At 53.5% G+C, this 20965-nt stretch overlaps 1 protein-coding gene across 1 annotated transcript in view; it reads right to left on the bottom strand.

Annotated features, from left to right (window-relative positions):
• Window positions 1-438: 438 nt before the first annotated feature.
• LOC116941705 (focal adhesion kinase 1-like) overlaps window positions 439-20965 on the bottom strand; it is a 39705-nt gene continuing 19178 nt past the window's right edge. The window contains exons 17-28 of the mRNA XM_032953047.2: window positions 19990-20090; window positions 18395-18487; window positions 16002-16206; window positions 15675-15765; window positions 14778-14861; window positions 14476-14562; window positions 9123-9206; window positions 6967-7012; window positions 4327-4424; window positions 3195-3353; window positions 1805-1885; window positions 439-1008 (exon numbers count right to left, since the gene is read on the bottom strand). Coding sequence (XP_032808938.2) covers window positions 787-1008; window positions 1805-1885; window positions 3195-3353; window positions 4327-4424; window positions 6967-7012; window positions 9123-9206; window positions 14476-14562; window positions 14778-14861; window positions 15675-15765; window positions 16002-16206; window positions 18395-18487; window positions 19990-20090 — 1351 coding nt within the window. The 3' untranslated portion in view covers window positions 439-786. The remainder of the gene's footprint in view (window positions 1009-1804; window positions 1886-3194; window positions 3354-4326; window positions 4425-6966; window positions 7013-9122; window positions 9207-14475; window positions 14563-14777; window positions 14862-15674; window positions 15766-16001; window positions 16207-18394; window positions 18488-19989; window positions 20091-20965) is intronic.

The following is a 20965-nucleotide window of genomic DNA, read 5'->3' as shown; positions in this document are numbered from 1 at the left end:
CCTGCGTGGTGCCCTGTTAGAATGTGTTCAGTGTTGTCACGTATGCTCTGGTGGATTTGATCCATTTGTCAGAATATTTAGCCTGGAGGAATCCAATGAGCTATGAAGCTCTTTGAACATATTCTTGCTTCTTTCGGTAAAGTCAGGTGGAAGGGAAATAATAAAATTATCACGACGTTTTGACTGCAACACAAGCGATCATCATCAGGTGTGAAAACCACAAATTTTTTTAACATTTTCAGGAATGTGGGGTGTTCGAATGTGTGGTGCTGTGATGGACTTTATGATACTTGTAGAATGTGGTGCAGCGTTACATTGTGTGCAGTGGTGGGTTACACTGATATCGCCTCCGTGATGTTCGGCTGGTGCCGTGTTAGAATGCATTTTGGTCTATTGGACGTGCTGTGTGGTGCTTAAGACACTGATAGAAACACGATCATAGATTACGAGATTTTAATAACAGTGTACACAACGAGAATCGTGCAAATGCCTCTGACGCCACCAATAAGACTCCTTTTGGCTGGGGGGAGGGGGTCAGGGAATTGTTTTCAGGCTCGCCCGTGAGATTGTGGAAGGTGTTAATCGGGGACAAGGCAAGAGGGGTCTCGGGGTGGTGTTTAGCTGCCCTCATCTCTAACGGTGTCGGCAGAGGCTTCTGCTGCTGGCAGTAGTTTAGCCATGGGGCTGGTGCGACATTTTTCTTTAAGGCCGTTCCACCAGCTCAACAAAGTGCTACTTGGGTTGGGCACTGCGCCCCCTCCACCTTGGCCCAGGCGTTGGCACGACTCAGGGGGGCGCCTGGCTCGTTGGGGTGGGGGGCACGGTCCCTCGCGCTTGGTCCACAGTATCGAGCAGGGCCTTGGCGTCGATGGCCAGCACGTGGGCGTGGTTCAGCAGGGGCTTACGAAGCCCCTGCGCCACCGTGGTGTCGGCGTACTGCTGTGCCGTGCGCAGGCTGCCGATGAGGCGGCCCAGGTCGGCGTTCAGCAGCCGCTCCCCCATCTCCACCTGTGTGAGAGGCGACAGTGGGGCGAGTGCGTGCGAAGACGGAAGGTTATCGCCTGAGCAAACCGGCGGCAAGTGGTGGTTTAGCGAGTGTATGGAAGACAAGACGCGGCGCGCGAAGGGGTGGGTGGCCAACACCACGCCCGGCCGCCTTTGTTTCCCTAGTGACGACGCATCGTACCAGGTACTCGAGGCTGAGTCGACCGAGGGGAGGCCCAGGACCGGTTCTGAATTATTCATCACTGGCGTTGGACATGAGCCTGAAAGCGTTACAGGCACCTACCATAGGGGGGACGCTGTGGCGTCCCAAAGCCTTCACGAGACCGTATCGAGCTGAGAGAGACAATCCCTTGCCCCCTCGCACTACAACGGGGCAGAGTGGTTGGTGACGGCTAAGGTGGAGGGGTGGTTGTGGCGCTCAGTGCGGATTAAGCGAGTGCGGGGCCTGTAGCGTATGTTATAAAGGGGCCTTAAATTACAAACAAAGATTCAAACACATGTTTAACTTGCACAGTAAAGCAATTGTATTTTTTTATTTTCTATACAGCCAGATAATACGACAAATCGCTAACCTTAAACACCTAGTCGTTCATAAAAGTTGAAGGCGATATAGTACTATAGTAGTAGAGCAAGTGCAGAATCACCGAACCGGAATTGATAGCTTGAAAGCATTTAGCGCGGGCCCCCTAGCATATGTAGCTACTACATATGTACTACATATGTAGTAGCTACATGTGCTCCGAGGATAATTCGGCATTGGTGGGTGGTGGATGTGGCGCCACGTAGGTCCGACCCCCACCTGGCGATGGGAGTCGAGGGGCAGCGAGGGCAGCTCCTCTTCGACGGCGGAGAGGAGCGCGCGCAGAGCCTCCCCCGCAGTCTGCAGGGCGGACACCACCACGACCACAAGCACCACCACAAGCACCACCAACATCAATCAGCATTCTACAGATGGCTCATCCCAGATAGAGGTGGGGCGCCACAGTAACGCGATGTTAACTACCTCACCTGGTATGCACCCAAGTTGTGGGGTTCGATCCCTGACGTCTTTATATTTGGAGTTTGCACGGTCTCCCCCATGGTCGCATGGATTTTCCTCCGGTCTTTACCTCCACATTTTAAATCAACATCACGCGTTTAGAGCATTTGGCTGCTATACATTTCCACGTGAAAAGCCACTTCGTTGAGCTGTCATTGTCGCCAGGTCGCTTCTGAAAATGAGCTATATAGCTCAGTGGGCCTTACCTGATAACATAAAAAGTTTACTCATTGGCTTTTTCGGTAAAGTCAGGTATGTAGAAATACAATAAAATTATATTGAAACAAAACAAAAAACAAAACAATTCTTTATAAAAAGTTTAATATATGGCCTAGTTTTAGAGATGATAGGCGCGTGTGATTTCATTAGCAGCAGCACTTGTCTGAGAGGCAAATGACCAAACAACTCAATGTAGGAGCAGGGTTTAATTTCGGCCAGGTCTGTCTAGGCTCGGAGGCATATCAAATCTGTTTATATCCAGAACACCACATCCATTTTCTGCAGCCCACGTGCTACCTACTCCAGTCTACCGGCAAGCCGGAAAATATTTAATGTTTAACTATTTTGCACCGTACTTAGCCAACCGTGCTAACCGGAGGTGAGCCTGGCACGCCACATCCAAGATATCCATCACGATGGATGAAGCTTCCAGCCACGTGCGGCCTCCTACTTCCAGTCTCGCAGCCAGTGCCGGATTAATCTCGTAGCACAAGTAGCTACTACATATGTGTTTTAGAGATGATAGGCTACTACATATGTAGTAGCTACTACTACATATGTCGTAGCTACACAAGCTACGGGCCCCGCACTTTCAAGGGCCCCTCGCTAAACGCTTTCAAGCTATCAATTCCAGTTCAGTGATCCTGCACTTGCTCTATTACTATAGTACTATACTGCCTTTAACTTTTATAAACGAATGGGTGTTTAAGGTTAGCGATTTGTCGTATTATCTGGCTGTATAGCAAATGAAAAAAATACAATGACTTTACTGTGCAAGTTAAACATTTGTGTTTTAATCTTTTAACATATGCTACAGGCACCGCACTAGCCTAATCCGGCACTGCTAGTAGCTACCAAAAAAAACTACTAAAGTGTGATAAATGTATCTGAACCAGGACCCTCTTGGTGGGGGGGGGGGGAGCATCACCACCTTGACGAGCGCGACGAGGTCGTCGGAGCTCGCGTCCGCGGAGCGCGAGTTGAGCTGCAGCACGGCCTGCACCACCCGCGTGACGCACGCGAACACCACGTCGCCTGCGCGCTCACGTGGCGCCGTGCGGCCCAGCACCACCGGCTCGCCCGCCTGCACCTGCACACAGCACGCCGCGCGCACACTCACTCACTCACCCGCCTGCACACTCACTCACCACGCTGCACACTCACCACGCTGCACGCTCACCCGCCTGCACGCTCACCCGCGTGCTCGTTCACCCGCCCGCACACTCACCACGCTTCGAACTCACGCCGCCCGCGTGCGTCACAACACAGCACGCCGTCCGCGTGCGTCATAACACAGCCCGCCGTCCGCGTGCGTCATAACACAGCCCGCCGTCCGCGTGCGTCACAACACAGCCCGCCGTCCGCGTACGTCACAACAGCACGCCGTCCGCGTGCGTCACAACACAGCCCGCCGTCCGCGTGCGTCACAACACAGCACACCGTCCGTACGCATCACAACACAGCACGCCGTCCGTACGCGTCACAACACAGCACGCCGTCCACGTGCATCACAACACAGCACGCCGTCCGTACGCGTCACAACACAGCACGCCGTCCGCGTGCGTCACAACACAGAACGCCGCCCGCGTGCGTCACAACACAGCACGCCGTCCGCGTGCGTCACAACACAGCACACCGTCCGTACGCATCACAACACAGCACGCCGTCCGTACGCGTCACAACACAGCACGCCGCCCGCGTGCATCACAACACAGCACGCCGTCCGCGTGCATCACAACACAGCACGCCGTCCGCGTGCATCACAACACAGCACGCCGTCCGTACGCGTCACAACACAGCACGCCGTCCGCGTGCGTCACAACACAGCACGCCGTCCGCGTGCATCACAACACAGCACGCCGTCCGCGTGCGTCACAACACAGCACGCCGTCCGTACGCGTCACAACACAGCACGCCTTCCGCGTGCGTCACAACACAGCACGCCGTCTGTGTGCGTCACAACACAGCACGCCGTCTGTGTGCGTCACAACACAGCACGCCGTTCGTACGCGTCACAACACAGCACGCTGCACACAGCAATCACAACAACCCCGGTGAGTCACCTTGGCTCCCGTGAGCTGCGTCTCTCCTCCGCCCAGGCCCCCCTCGGGCACCGATGGTGCCCCAGGCCTCGGAGGCTTCCGAGGAGCGAACACTTCTCCTGTCGGACCAGCAGCAAGGGGGGGGGGGGGGGGTGGTGAGCTGACACCCAGAACAGAGAGCTTAGAGAGGATGAGCTTTTACAGGCAGAGGGGGTGAGAGCTTACACGCAAAAGGGTGAGCATCCAGAGGATGATGTTACAGGCCGAGGGGTGAGCGTACAAGCAGTGTGCTTACAGGGAAGAGGGTGAGATTACAGAGGGTGAGCTTACAGGCAGAGGGATGAGAATACAGGAGGGGGGGGGGGTAGACAGGAGCGGGTAAACTGATTTGAGTGGAATTGTAGCAAGGCCGTAATTATAATAGAAATTGGGGGACACACATCCCCCCCGATATTCAAATATGCTCAAAATGTCCCCCCCAATATATTGCTATAAAATAGATTTCTGTTAACATGATTGTGGTTATGGTTGTACTTTATTAATCCCCAATCTCTGCCATTACATACAATGAAACAAGAAAAGGTAAAAAAGAAAAAACAGAGCAATGTAATACAATACACTATTAGACATTGTAAAAAAAAGTCCAGGAAATTCGTTTTCAAATTTAGATTTTTTTTCTGGAAGATTTGATCCCCACCAATGTTGACTCTATGGCAATGGCCTGGAATTATAGAAATCAATGCACAGATTGGCTCGCGCGGAAAAACAAACGTGGGCACGGGCGGCCCAAGTCACCGCGCGGTTCATTCCGTCTCGCGTCTCAGCTTAAAGGGATGAAAGGGCGCAGCCCCGCAACTGCTCGTTCTCGCCACTGCTGCTGATGACGGAGGGGGGGGGGTGGAGCTCGAGAGCGTATTTGGACGACTCTTCCACGCGGGACTAGAAGTCTGGGAAGAGGTGGAGGGTAGGGAGGGTAGGGTTACCCACACTTTACTCCACCATGGTGAACCCATTCTTGGTGGGTGGACAGAAAATAGGTTGGGGGGTTGGGGAGGGTTAAAACAAAGAATTGGGGTTTATAGAACTACCGCGCCGAGAGAGGGAATCGAACCGGCGACTCTCTAGGATTGTAGGATTGCAGGATTGCAGGATTGCAGGATTGCAGGATTGCAAATCCGGGGTGCTGACCACGACGCCACTTTGGCAGCAGCTACGTTAACTTCTCAGCTGTCAAAGTTAAAGCTACATCGGGATACACATTCGCACGTGCGGTTAATCGGTATCCGGGTTCTACCGGTTTTGCAAGAAAGAGATTTGCAGAACCCAATTATTACGGACAGAAAAGTTAGCTTACAGCAGGGTGAGCTTACGAACGAAGGGTGAGCTTACAGTGCAGCAGGTGAGGGAAAGGAGAAGCTGGTGAGCATCAAGGTGAGTTTGCGGGCGGCAGGTAAGTAAGCACTCGCGAGCTCATTCACAGTCGAGGCCACATCCGTCCACCAACGAACACAATTATGAACACGCCCCACTGCTGAGTGGGTGGGTGAGTGAGCGGGTGGGTGGGTGGGTGAGTGAGCGGGTGGGTGGGTGGGTGAGTGAGCGGGTGGGCGGGTGAGTGAGCGGGTGGGCGGGTGAGTGAGCGGGTGGGCGGGTGAGTGAGCGGGTGGGCGGGTGAGTGAGCGGGTGGGCGGGTGAGTGAGCGGGTGGGCGGGTGAGTGAGCGGGTGGGCGGGTGAGTGAGCGGGTGGGCGGGTGAGTGAGCGGGTGGGCGGGTGAGTGAGCGGGTGGGCGGGCGAGTGAGCGGGTGGGCGGGCGAGTGAGCGGGCGGGCGAGCGGGCGGGTGAGTGAGTGAGCGGGCGGGTGAGTGAGTGAGCGGGCGGGTGAGTGAGTGAGCGAGCGGGCGGGTGAGTGAGTGAGCGAGCGGGCGGGTGAGTGAGCGAGCGAGCGGGCGGGTGAGCGAGCGAGCGGGCGGGTGAGTGAGCGAGCGGACGGGTGAGTGAGTGAGCGAGCGGGCGGGTGAGTGAGCGAGCGGGCGGGCGGGTGAGCGAGCGAGCGGGCGGGTGAGCGAGCGAGCGGGAGGGTGAGTGAGCGGGCGGGTGAGTGAGTGAGCGAGCAGGCGGGCGGGTGAGTGAGTGAGCGAGCAGGCGGGCAGGGTGAATGAGTGAACGGGCGGGTGAGTGAGTGAGCGAGCGAGCGGGCGGGCGGGCGGGCTGGCGGATGAATGAGTGAACGGGCGGGTGAATGAGTGAACGGGCGGGTGAGCGAGTGAGTGAGCGAGTGAACGGGCGGGTGAGTGAGCAGGCGGGTGAGTGAGCGAGTGAACGGGCGGGTGAGTAGAAGAGTGGGTGAGCGAGTGAGTGGTTGTGTGAGCAAGTGGGTGAACAGTTGGGTGAGTGAAGTGGATAAACGACTGAATGAGTGAGAGATTGATGGATGAGTGAATTGAGTGGGTGAACGAATAATAAAGCAAGCGATTAAGTGGGTAAATGAGAGGATGGGTAAGTGAGTGAATGGGCGAGCGAGTGGATGGATGAGATCATGAGTGGGTGAGCGAGTGAGCGCGCGGTTGAATAAGAGAATCGACGGGTGAGTAGGTGAGCAGACGGGTGAGCGGGTGGGTGAACTCGTGAGTGAGTCACCCGCGCGTGTGACAGATACTCACCGCACGTAGTAGGGAGTGCATCTCGCCTCGTCGGCTCAACGGGGTTCTGTGTATGTGAGTGTATGAATGTTTGTGTTTATGGGTGTACGTGAGTGTATGTGAGTGTATGAATGTTTGTGTATATGTGTTTGTGTGAGTGTATGAATGTTTGTGTATATGTGTGTGATTGTATGGATGTATGTATTTGTGTGAGTGTGAATGTTTGTGTACATGTGTGTACGTGTGTGAGTGTATAAATGTTTGTGTACGTGTGTGTGTGAGTGTATGAATGTTTGTGTACATGTGTGTATGTATGTGTGTGAGTGTATGAATGTTTGTGTACAAGTGTGTATGTATGTGCGTGTGTGAGTGATTGTTTGTGTACATGTGTGTATATATGTGCGTGTGTGAGTGTATGATTGTTTGTGTACATGTGTGTATGTATATGCGTGTGTGAGTGTATGAATGTTTGTGTACATGTGTGTATGTATGTGTTTCGGTGAGTGTATACATGTTTGTGTACATGTGTGTATGTATGTATGTATGTGTTTGTGTGAGTGTATGAATGTTTGTGTACATGTGTGTATGTGCGTGTGTGAGTGTTTGATTGTTTGTGTACATGTGTGTATGTATGTGCGTGTGTGAGTGTATGAATGTTTGTGTACATGTGTGTATGTATGTGTTTGTGTGAGTGTATGCATGTTTGTGTATATGTGTGTATGTACGTGTGTGTGTGAGTGTATGAATGTTTGTGTATATGTGTGTATGTATGTGTTTGTATGAATGTTTGTGTACATGTGTGTATGTATGTGCGTGTGTGAGTGTTTGATTGTTTGTGTACATGTGTGTATGTATGTGCGTGTGTGAGTGTATGAATGTTTGTGTACATGTGTGTATGTATGTGTTTGTGTGAGTGTATGAATGTTTGTGTACATGTGTGTATGTACGTGTGTGTGTGTGAGTGTACGAATGTTTGTGTATATGTGTGTATGTATGTTTGTGTGAGTGTATGAATGTTTGTGTACATGTGTGTATGTATGTTTTATGTGAGTGTATGCATGTTTGTGTATATGTGTGTATGTACGTATGTGTGTGTGAGTGTATGCATGTTTGTGTACATGTGTGTATGTATGTGCGTGTGTGAGTGTTTGATTGTTTGTGTACATGTGTGTATGTATGTGCGTGTGTGAGTGTATTAATGTTTGTGTACATGTGTGTATGTATGTGTTTGTGTGAGTGTATGAATGTTTGTGTACATGTGTGTATGTATGTGTTTGTGTGAGTGTATGAATGTTTGTGTACATGTGTGTATGTATGTATGTGTTTGTGTGAGTGTATGAATGTTTGTGTACATGTGTGTATGTATGCGTTTGTGAGTGTATTAATGTTTGTGTACATGTGTGTATGTATGTGTTTGTGTGAGTGTATGAATGTTTGTGTACATGTGTGTATGTATGTGTTTGTGTGAGTGTATGAATGTTTGTGTACATGTGTGTATGTATGTATGTGTTTGTGTGAGTGTATGAATGTTTGTGTACATGTGTGTATGTATGTGTCTGTGTGAGTGTATGAATGTTTGTGTACATGTGTGTATGTATGTTGTTGTATGAGTGTATGAATGTTTGTGTACATGTGTGTATGTATGTGTTTGTGTGAGTGTATGCATGTTTGTGGGCAGAAGGGAAGGGCATGCGCGGCGGTGAGACCCCGCGGGGAAAGGCAGGCAGGGAGGGGCACTTCCTCCTGCATCGGATACGCTGAGCACTCATCCCTCCGCTCCTCCATCACCATCGCAATCACCCCTCCTCCTCACCATCGTTATCTTCCATTGCACTCACAACTGTTGGTGTCTCTCGGTGTCCCTGTGTCAACTTATCTCCCCCGCCCACTCACCCCTCAAATGTCATCCTCTCCCTTACCCCTCACTCACCCCTCAGTCAGAGTCGGAATCAGAATATTCATCCTGGTGGAATCCGATGAGCTATAAAGCTCTTTTTTACAAATGTCAGTCATCCACCCCATCACTCACCCACTCTCTCACCCCATCAGTCAGCCGCTCATTGACCCCGCCCTTACTCACTCACCCCTTCACGCACCCGCTCACCAGCTCACCCGCTCACCCCATCACCAGCTCACCCGCTCGCTCTCTCACTCACTCTCTCACTTCATTCACTGACCGTCCGCACGACGTGAGGCGCCTCCTGCTGAGGTCCTGGGGTGTCCTGCTCCTCGATCCGCCGCGCAGCCTTGCCCGCACTGTCCTGGGGATAGAGTTGGGCGTTAGGGACATGAGTAGGGTTAGGGATCGGGATAGAGACAGGGTTAGGAGTATGGTTAGCGTTAGAGGTAGGGTTAGGAGTAGGGTCTAGGATCAGGGATGAGGGTTAGGATCAGGGGTAGGGATAGAATCAGGGGTAGGGTTAGGATCAGGGGTAGGGTTGGAGTCAGGGGTATAGGGTTGGGATCAGGGATAGGGTTAGGATCAGGGGTATAGGGTTGGGATCAGGGGTAGGGTTAGGATCAGGGGTAGGGTTAGGATCAGGGGTATAGGGTTGGGGTCAGGGGTATAGGGTTGGGGTCAGGGGTAGGGTTGGGGTCAGGGGTAGGGTTGGGGTCAGGGGTCAGGGTTAGGGCAGCATGCCGGACTCCACGTGCACAGTGTTCACGTGGGCAAAGCGCAGGAAAGAGGGATCTCGATAATGTGATCATCTGGAAGAACACAGTGGACATCGTGGATGGTGTAGATGAACACGGTGGATGTGGATGAACACGGTTGGTGTGAATTAACACTGGATGAACACGGTGGGTGTGGATAACCACTGTTGATGAACACGGTGGATGTGGATGAACACGGTGGATGAACATGGTGGATGTGGATGGACACGGTGGGTGTGGATGACCACTGTGGATGAACACGGTGGATGAACACGGTGGTTGTGGATGAAGACGGTGGATAAGGATAAACACGGTGGATGTACACGGTGGATGAACACAGCGGATGTGGGTGGAGTCGGTACCGCTTTGCCAAACCGGAGTCTCAGCCGCTTTAGCATAGAGACGCAGAGTGTGAGAGCGTGTATGAGTAATTATGTTCGTGAGTGTGAATGCGTTTGCGTGTGTGTTAGTGAGTGTGCGGGTGAATGTGCGTGCGCTTGTGTTAGTGAGTGTGATAGTGAATGTGTGTGTGTTAGTGAGTGTGAGAGAGTGAATGTGTGTGCGTGTGTGTAAGTGCGTGTGAGAGTGAATGTGTGTGTGTGTGTTAGTGAGTGTGAGAGAGTGAATGTGTGAGTTGGTCAATTGGTGCCGGAGCACAAGCGGAGCATGATGTGTGTGTTCGTGAGTGTGAGCATGGTGTGTGTGCGAGGTAAGAGAAAGTGGTGTGCCTGTGACAAGCCTTTGCGAGGATGGTGTGAGTCTGTGAGAGTGAGTGAGAGAGTGGTGTAGGTGTGAGTCTGTGAGAGTGAGTGAGAGAGTGGTGTAGGTGTGAGTCTGTGAGAGGGTGGTGTAGGTGTGAGGCTGTGAGAGTGAGTGAGTGGTGTATGTGTGAGTCTGTGAGAGTGAGGGAGTCAGGGTGTCTGTATGAGAGTGAGGCACAGCACGGCGTGGCTATGAGTGCGAGTCGGTGAGTGTGTGCGTGTGTTTGTCGTCCGAGCTGTATCGGTGTGGGAGCGGCTTATACCCCAGGAAGGGCTCACAGGAGAGAGAGGGGGGGGGGGGGGCTGCTGCTGTGGTTTTCTCACTGGGGGTTCAGGAGGGGGGCGGTGAGTGGGCGGCTTCCTGCTCACGCCGACAGCGAGCGTGTCGCGTTGTAATAGAGCTCGTCCGCATTCACGGCCCTGGGTCAATTCGACATTCCTATGACGGGCGCCGGTCTATCAATGGAACAGCTCTACCACCGTGGACAATCAAACAACCGCCCGTGAACGACGAATGAATAATGACGGCGCGTGGTCGAAGAGAGTTTGCCCAGCGTTTGATTTTACTGTCGCCAGAACTATCCCCTGGGGTGACGGTGAATCGGGACGACTGCCCTGGGCCCCCGCACTTTTTTTGGGGTGGGGGGGGGGAGGTGACGCGCTTCGACGTGACGCTGTCAGACGTAATACTTCCACCCTGTGGGACCCCCACAGGGTGGTGTGAGTCGGCCCGGCCCCCCCCTGCCCTCTCCCTGCCACCGACGGACGGCCGTGACCGTCAACCCTTGGGTAGGGGCCGCCAGACTGCCCCCCCCCCTCCCACACTGCCACCGTGAGCACGGAGGTCTCGTTCACGACACGAGGACCCGCCGCAGCAAGCGGTAGGCCACGGTGGCGATGCCCTCCTGACGAATGATGAATCCAAGCAAGGACGAAACCGCTGTGCTCCGCAATCGCTCGGTCCGGTGGTTACGTGCGGTGCGACAGAAGCTCAACGTACGTGCACACTCTCGTCTCCATTAGCCCGCTGTCAAATGGAGCGGCGGCCACAACACCGATACGCTATGAGTCGGCTAAAGAAAAAGGTCGCGGTGCAGCCAGCCGCTCGTTGCTGGCGGCTATGCACGCGGCGGCTGCTCTGTGATCCAGCACTGCGGAGGCAGCAGCCAGCAGCATCGAGGGGTGGTGGATCACCACACAGATGGCTGTGAATCTCCCTTCCCGTGGTCGGGCGTCGAGGAGCCAGGGGAATGCAGTAGTACGGCAAGAAAGTGTGTGGACTCCGCCTGTCCCATCTGTATGGGGATAGAGCGTTGCCCCCTCGCACGCGTGGATTTTCTCGGGTGTGCTCCGGTTTCCTCCCGCATGTAAACACTCATTCGTCGGTCGATAACGCCTTAATGTATCGAGAAGATCGCAGAGCTTGGGGGTGAGGACGTCTGTGCCGCCTCACTGCCTGGCTCCCTTTCCCGCTCATCTGTGGTTGCTCCCTGGCGCGTCCGAGTCGTCCTCTCTCTCTCTCGCTCGCTTTCTCTCATCGAGAGCGAGCGGATACCGTGCAGCAGCAACAGCGGTGCAGTGTTACGAGTTGAACCCCTGACACACGCAGCGCGGTGTTGTCGTGTCACGTTGCAAGGCATGACGGGGGGAGCTGTATCCTCTGGTCACAGCCCGCCCGCCCCCCCCCCCCCCTCTGCTATCTAAGAATCACCCCCAACACCCCCGTGTGTCCTAACATCAGCCCGAACCACTGTGGAGTTTGCAAACAACATCGACTCGGGGCAGGGAGGTGCTGTTAATGGCACGCGCGAGTGAGTGGGCGAATGGGCGGAAATTATCACGTGACGAGTGGGTGGCTAGTGAAGTGGGCGAGCGGTGATTGGGTGGGTCGTGAGTGAGCGGTGAGCGAGTGGATGCGTGTGGAGGGTGCGGTGTCAATTTAGACTTTGTGGGGGTTTTTGTTTGTATCGTTATCGTAGTCCTAAGCTCGAGTGTGTTCGATGGCGGTGTGGTGCAAGTCTCTGTCGAGTCCCCGGGTCAGCTTAGCTCGTGAAGTCAGTTGCTGGGTCTGTCGAGTGGACCGCAGCAGTCACACACTGAGCTAGACACTCCGAGTCATTGTTATCATCGCATCGTCAGCCAATCGGTGAACTCACTGTCTGTATACAGGGTGGCCCAAAAGTCAGGACACATTGGGTTATTTCATTTATACTGACACTGGAATGAAACCATTTTTATTGTTTATTCTTAAAGTTAATGCTTTTTTAATCTATTAACAATATTAATTCCTGTATATTTTCCTTCCTCGTTTTCAGATGACATTTAAATATTTGAAAAAAAGTTACTACAGACGTTGCATTTTTGTTTTACTTATGCTAAAGAAGGCGGCTTTAATTTGTTTTTAAAGTCCTAAATTAATTTCAAAAGAGAATATATGGATCGTGCATTTTACGTTAATGGCAGTCACTTTGGAACATTAGTTAAAAACTAAATCAACCAAACCTATATGTGTGATTTGTATATACATGCAATACAATCCGATGTGTCCTGACCTTTGGCCCGCCCTGCACAGTACGAAGGGGTAGTAATAGGTTTTACCCTTTTTAACTGCTTGTGTTGTGGTTATTGCAAACATGATGCCTTGAATAAAGGTGTCAGTTTTTGTGCCAGTTAAAAGGGTAAAACCTATTACTATATCATGTTACTGGCAAAGGAGGTCTCAAAAGTACAAAGGGGCCCAATGGCCAAGTTCGGTCTTCCCGAGGTGCCGCCGTAGGCTCGAGTCTCGCCACCCCGTACAGGATCTCAGGCCCAGCCTCGACGTGGTTAGTCCCCTGGGAGCTACGTAAGTTGGTCGCCCTTGAGCTCGGTTATTTGCGTCCGCTCACGGTCATCGCTAACTGCAAATATATCAAATGCTTTGTTGGCCAATGATTTCGTGACTAGTTTCACTTCACATTTTTTTTCCCTCCGTGCTGTATCGATACACACCGGTGGGCTGAAGGAGGAACTAATTGGCGTTTTGTTAACGTGACACATTTTTTTACTGATTGGCCGTGTCGGGTGGTGGAGGGTTGCGACACATATATAAATAACGCGTTCTAACCCCAAAACCTTCATTATAATCGATACAGTAGTTCAATGTTAATTTGCATTTTTTATTGAGGGACTACCACTACTACTGTGTACTGTTGTCTTGGTGTGGTCTGGGACTGTTGCTGTTTTCCTGCCTTTGCCCAAAGTTTGCATTTAGTAAAGAATTAAAGCTTTCGTGACTGCATAAATTACTCATTGTTTTTTTCGGTAAAGTCACGTATGTAGAAATACCATAAAATATTTCTACATACGTGACTTTACCGAAAAAAACAATGAGTAGTTTGCATTTAGTGTTGAAAAATCGGCGTGAATGTATTTACTTATGGAATATGTAATCATATACGTTATTTATATTTTGTGACTTGCTTACCATTTCTCTACTTTGCACTCCTATCGGTGTTTCTATTGTAACTTCCTGACCTGCCCCGACTGGACATCTGTGAAAAAGAGCTTCATAGCTCATCGGATTCCTCCACTCTAAATATCCTGATTCTGAAATATATCAAACATACACTGCTGGTGAGTGGGTGGTGAGTGGGTGGCGAGTGGGTGGCGAGTGGGTATTGAGTGGGTGGCGAGTGGGTGGTGAGTGGGTGTTGAGTGGGTGGCGAGTGGGTGGCGAGTGGCTGGTGAGTGGGTGGTGAGTGGGTGGCGAGTGGGTGGTGAGTGGGTGGCGAGTGGGTGGTGAGTGGGTGGTGAGTGGGTGGTGAGTGGGTGTTGAGTGGGTGGTGAGTGGGTGGCGAGTGGGTGGTGAGTGGGTGTTGAGTGGGTGGCGAGTGGGTGGTGAGTGGGTATTGAGTGGGTGGCGAGTGGGTGGCGAGTGGGTATTGAGTGGGTGGCGAGTGGGTGGCGAGTGGCTGGCGAGTGGGTGGTGAGTGGGTGGCGAGTGGGTGGCGAGTGGCTGGTGAGTGGGTGTTGAGTGGGTGGCGAGTGGGTGGTGAGTGCGTGGCGAGTGGCTGGTGAGTGGGTGTTGAGTGGGTGGCGAGTGGGTGGTGAGTTCCGAGTGGCATCGCCTCACCCCGTGGAGCCACAGTCCATCCCGCACCATGGCCGCCTTCTGCAGCAGCAGCAGCTCGTCCTGCAGCAACGACGCATTCGGCCCGGGCTGCGGGGACAAAACACGGGGGCGGGGGGGGGGGGATATGGGGACACGCGGTCACAGTGACACTGGCACATGGGGACATGAGAATGAACACTGGGACACGCGAAGCCTACTGAAACTAAAAAAAATCCATCCGGGCAGGTGGAGGTTGCGGGTGGTGAGGGAGGAAGGGAGCGGTGAGATGAGGGGGAGCGGAGGTAGGGATGGGGAGACCGGACCTGGGTCGGCTCCCCCAGCAGATTGAGCAGCGGCACGGCGTAATCGTCCACATCCGGGGAGAGTGAGCCCTGCAAGCGGGTGGGCTGGGGGCACCATCATCAACATCGTCAGCATCGTCAATAACATCTTCATCAGCAACATCATCATCATCGTCAACAACAACGTAAGAGGTTAAACGATGTCACGATTTGCATGTCTTGTGCCGCTTGGTTACATTCCTCAGCATCTCAAATCACCTCAAGTCACAGCTCCTCAACCGTTCCATTGCTCTGCGGCAGTCGAGCTGAAGAACCCCCCCCCCCACGCCCCACAGTGGGCAGCCGTCACTACGCGTGGCGTTGGCAGCATCTGGCGCTGCAGTGACTACACCGGGGTTTTTTTGGTTGTCACCGATTAAGTCATTTTTTGCATGGGCAAGGTTAGTGGAAGAGTTACCCTGGAACGGTCCCCGTGAGAGGGGGGTAGGCGTTGGGACAGTGACGGACTGGGACTAAAAATATGCCCAGGCATTTTGGAAATACACCGGGCCCAAATTGGGGGCTACGTAGTACCTGCTCGACGTTGCGATGTGACGAAGTGTTTAGCGTCATTTTGCCGTGCGATCTCATTGGGCACATATGGGGGCTGTGTCCAAAAGAACGCGGGCCCGGTGAGGAATAATATTTGGGGCTCCCGAATATTCGGGGACTCAATGCCAACTGAAATCGTGAGTAGGCAACGAAGCGTACACATTAGAGGTAATACAATATTTTAATTAAAATATCTTTTGCTACTCTGATCACATTTGCAAATTGCCCACACAGACCGGCCCACCGGCTCCAGGAATGCACCGGCTCTATGGCCAGTCCGGGCCTGAGTAGAGATACACTGCGAGGGGGGAGTCAGGCTGTTATTACCTTTGGGGGGCCAGGGTCAACCCCGTAGGACATGTGCCACGGCCCCTTCACGCGTGGCTCCTCCTGGGCGCTCTCTTCCTCGCGGATCTCCCTGGGACACGGGGAGGGAGTGGGGGGTGGAGGGGGTGGAGGGGGGGCTCACTGCGGGCAGGTGCCTGCGTGTGTGCTTCAGCTGGGGTGCATGGTTGAGCTGCTGTGTGCGGTGGTGATGGTGGTGGTGCCAGTATACATGGTTGAGCTGGTGCACAAAGTGATGACCGAGGTGTGGTGGTGGTGATAACGCTGGTGTGTGCGGCGGTGGTAATGGTGGTGGTGGCGGCGGCTAACTGGAGCTGCCACTTGAGCTCGGAGAAGGGCGGCCGCGCCGTGGGGTCGCGCGCCCAGCAGCGCCCCATCAGACCGTAGAGTTTGGGGGGGCAGCCGGAGGGCAGAGGCAGCCGCTCGCCCTTCTCCAGCCGCCCCAGGACCTCATCGTTCCGCACCCCAGGGAACGGCTTCGCTCCCCGGCACAGGATCTCCCACGTGCACACACCTGGTGGGCGTGGGGTCGGGGGGGGGTACGAGAGGGGAACAACCCGCGCCTTAGTCTGGCTCCACGAGCCTCGCCTTCGCCGGTGTTGCCGTGATATAATTTATCACGGTACGATACCATAACAAATCACAATAGTAATATAACAATGGCATGGTTACTATTCTATTTTACGAGGTAAGGTCCACTGAGTTATATAGCTCTTTTTTGCAGAAGCGACCTGGCTATCACAAATGATAGCCCAATGAAGCCGCTTATAACGTGGACATTTATAGCAGCCAAATTGTCAAAGCGTGTGATGTTGATTCTAAACGTGGGGTGGAAAAAAACCGGAGACCCCTGGGAAAAATCCACGCGACCACGGGGGAGGGAGAGAGAGAGACATGCAAACTCCAAATATACAACAGGCGTCAGGGTCGGGATCGGGATCGAACCCACGACCTCCTGTATACCAGGCGAGGTAGTTAACATCTCGCCGCCGCGGCACCATTGCCATTCATTCAAATCGCATCTCTCATCGTCGCCGAGGAAGCCGCAGCAGGCACGAGCGGGAAGGCAGCAGCAGCAGCAGCCGCCAGGTGGCCAGTCGGCGCTACCAACAATTGCCCGAGCTTTGCGGTTTCTATATGTGCGTTGAACTTCTTTCGCACCGTACACAGCCAACCGTGCTAATCGGAGATGTTGACGGCCGATCAGTGAGTGTTCGTAGCATGTGACGACGTGCCGATTGTCGTGATGTACGATCGTTGACGGAGTTTGGCCCAAACGTCCAAATATATAGGACCGCAGATCTTGGGCAATCGTTGGTTAGCACCGGTTCCGGCTGCTTACCCCCCGCCCCCCTCGTCTGTGGTTTCCTGTGCACCCCTGCGGAAGCCTCACGCGTTACACATTCCACGGCGCGTCGAGATGCAGTTCGCATGAATTGCGTTCAATAAATAAATGCTAAAAATAATAATTTACTTTAACATTGGTTATAATGTAGTGTATCTACAGGACACATGGACACTCCGCACGGCCCACGTGTGGCTCTGTTGCCCAACGTCACCGGGTTATTATTTCGCCCAGCGACGACGGCACCCCCCCCCCCCCACTCCTTTCTCCCCCCCGCCCCCACTATTTTTAAATTCCCCCTCTCCACCATCCCCCCCGCCCCTAACCATAACCTCACTTCCCCATTTCCTCCTTGCATTGGCTCTCCATCTCAAAGCTCACACCTCACCCCAAAGACAAAGATCCCCCGTATAGCCCTAAAAGACTGCTGGGGCAAGTGTCGTTAGCGAGCACCTATGAAGGCCGGCACGGCACACGAGGGGGTAGGTGACCAGCACCAGGTACTCATTTGAGGCCGAGTCAACCTAGGGCAAGCCCCGGACCGGTTTGGATAATCATCGCTGGTGTTGTTGGCCGTGAGCGCGGGTAAAACTCGGGTCGCCGGGCGTTGTAGCGCCGAAACGCACTAACCGCTGCGCCACCGCTCCGCCTACACCTCTACCCCAGTCCGGAAGCCTCCTGGACTCGACACCTCAGGAGTCAGAGCTCACATGAGACCCAGCAGCTTGCTCGTCTCGCGGCACGGCGCGGACACGCCCACCAGAAACCGTCGACCGCGCAATTTTACGAACTCGCTGCGATTCTGCGAGTCTATAGAGCTCCGGGCGTGCGAGTCTACGCGTCTCACTATGCCAGCCCACGCAGTCCCTGTATGTATGTACCGTATGTTGAACTTATTTCGCATCGTACGTAGCCAACCGTGCAAATCGAAGGTGCAGGGGAAGGACAACAAACTAACCACAAAAAGCAGTTCTAAGGAAATGAGTTTATCAATCTAGACGATGATGATTTAAAAGTGCATAGCTCCCGGTGGCTTTCTCATATCGGAAGGAAGAGCATTCCAGACGGCCGCAGAAGTGCATCTGAATGTGCGCGATGCGGTTGGCCGTCTCTGTTCGATGGACAGCCAAAATCCGCTACTGTCGTGAATCACTGACCTCCAAAAATGTAACGGAGGCATTGAGGCCAACCCAGCGCACATCAACTGAAGCCAATTTCCCGGCTTCCTGACTTTGACACGGACTTTTTAGGTTTCCCTTCATCCAGACAGACGGGAGAGAAGAGAGACCTTGCCCCACACACCCTTCCAGCCTCCATCCATCCCTCTCCCCCAATAGGGGGTCCCTTCCCCTCGTACCGAACATCCACACGTCGCTGGCTGCCGTGTACTTGCAGAAGCTGATGGACTCGGGTGCCATCCACTTGATGGGGAGTTTGCTTTTACTGGCGGCTGAGGGAGAGGTGGGGAGGGAGACGTTGGGAGGGGGGGGAGAGGTGGGGATATAGAAGTGGGGGGGGAGAGGTGGGGGGAGAGGTGGGGGCGGGATACGTGGGGGAGGGAGAGGTGGGGGGAAGAGATGGGGGGGGAGACATGGAGGAGACGTGTTGGGGGGAGAGGTGGTGGGGGAGAGATGTGGTGGGGGGGAGGTGGGGAGGGAGACGTTGGGGGGGGGGAGAGGTGGGGATGGAGAGGTAGGGGGAGAGGTGGGGGGAAGAGATAGAGGGAGGGAGGAGACATGGGGGAGACGTGGGTGGGGGAGAGAAGGAGGGGGAGAGAGGAGAAACGGAGATAGCGGTAGAGGTTAAGGCATCACCCTGACGATTTGCTTTTTACGGAGCAGCCTAGGGGCCACTAATTCAGCTGTTACTGCAAATTTTACTTTTTTTATTTTACCAGTTAAGGTCCACTGAGCTGTGTAGCTCTTTATTCAGAAGCGACCTGGCCATCACAAACGATAAAGCTCATGGAAGTGGTTCATCACGTAGAAATGTATAGCGGACAAATACTCTGAATGCACGTTGATTATAAATCTGGAGGGCGGGGGGACCCGGAGGACCCGGCGAAACATCGACGTGGCCACGGGGAGAGAGACACGTAAGCTCCAAATATGCAGACGCCAGTCGGGATTGAACCCACGACCTCCTGCATACCGGGCGAGGTAGTTAACATCTCGACACCGCGGCGCCCCTAACTGCCAGTCGTGGGACGATGATTGTTTATTGTTGTTGCTGTGAAATCCCCGTTGGTAGGGAGAGTGATGTCAGAATCAGAATCTTTCAGAATCAGAATCTTTATTTAGACTGGAGGAATCCGATGAGCTATGAAGGCTCCTTTTCACGGCTACCAAACACACCACCCGCAACGCCTCGAGTTGCGGGCAAGGAAAATAAAATAGGTCGGGGATAAGTTGAACGTGTGGAGTACCCCCAAACTCTCCTGCATGCGTTACAACATTATCGGTGAGCCGGGAACCAAATTTATTGTCTTAGTTGAATTAAAGAACCGTTATATGGTACACAATGCATTTATTAAATAGATACCGTATATGTTTAATTTGGTGTATGATGTGTATCATAGATGCAATGATATATAGTATATCACGTGGACATTAGTATATTGCTATGTACATTAGTATTTTGTGTATCATATGGACATACAGTATTTTACGGGAATGTTGAATTCAATAGGGTACCGTGGAATAGACATATCTGTGAATGAACACTTTAGTCAAGTAACTTTAACATCTCAGCTCCCCCTCACCGTCCCACCCACACACTTCGCAAGTACTCACTGTCCACCTCACCATGCCACCCGATCACCTCGTCCTCACCCCCCCCCCCCCACCCTCACCATGCCACCCGCTCACCTCGTCCTCACCCCCCCCCCCACCCTCACCATGCCACCCGCTCACCTCGTCCTCACCCCCCACCCTCACCATGCCACCCGCTCACCTCGGTAGTATTCGCTGTCCCCCATACTGCGGGAGAGGCCGAAGTCCCCGAGCTTCACGCAGTCGCGCGCCGCCACCAGCACGTTCCTCGCCGCCACGTCTCTGCGTAGGGTCACGGGGTCACCAGGTGGGGCGGGCGGGGGGGTCACGCAAGCGATCGCGCGCGTGAGGTCACACGGAGTCACGCGGAGTTACGAGAAACGCCAGGGGTCATGGGGATTACGGAGTCATGGTTGAGACACGGGGGTCACGAGGTCACAGGGTTCGTGCAGTGGGAGGGTGATCGTGTTGGTGACATGTGCACCCGCCTATCACCACCTGACTACTCAATCGTGCACACCCCTTTTGGAAGCTCACCTGTACACTCGCCTGTGCACCACCTCACCTGTACACTCACCCATGCGCCACATCACCTATGCCCTCACCTGTACACTGCAAAGACCCACGTAAAAACAGATTTGTAAAAAAAATCTCAAGAATCACGCTGCTACAGAACCTTGCGGGGACAACCTGAGGCACCTGAGCTGAATGTGCTGCCATCTGCCGCCCTATCACTGATCTATTCTGTGACAGAGTAGATCACCTGCACTCCAGGAGCTCATGCGCAACACTGCCAGATGCACAATCAGATAACGCGATGCGCATCATCAACGGAACCCTGACAGCGATCCGCTGGCTCCCTGTTCTGGCGAACATTCTGCCACCAAATACCCGCAGAGACATCGCGCAAACTGCAAGGCAGTCTACACGTTGCTTTCTTGCCAAAACGAACCGCCTACCCACAGTGCCGCATTAAGCTAGTGCGGGGCCTGTAGCATCTTATCTATAAAGGGCATTTTTTGTCTCTCTGTCTGTCCGTCTGTTTGTCTGTCCGTCTGTGTGCGCTCGCTTGCGAGGAATTTGGCTCTCTAACCGCGGGGTTCGCGTAGAAAAAAAATTGCCGGGCGGCACGCCCCAAGCCCCCTACTTGGCATAGG

This window comes from Petromyzon marinus, chromosome 12 (assembly GCF_048934315.1).
Source record: "Petromyzon marinus isolate PM22_M1 ecotype Great Lakes invasive population chromosome 12, UKy_Petmar_22M1.pri1.0, whole genome shotgun sequence".
Lineage (NCBI taxonomy): Eukaryota > Metazoa > Chordata > Hyperoartia > Petromyzontiformes > Petromyzontidae > Petromyzon > Petromyzon marinus.
The sequence above is the reverse complement of the archived record's forward strand: the minus strand, read 5'-3'. Positions and strand labels throughout refer to the sequence as shown.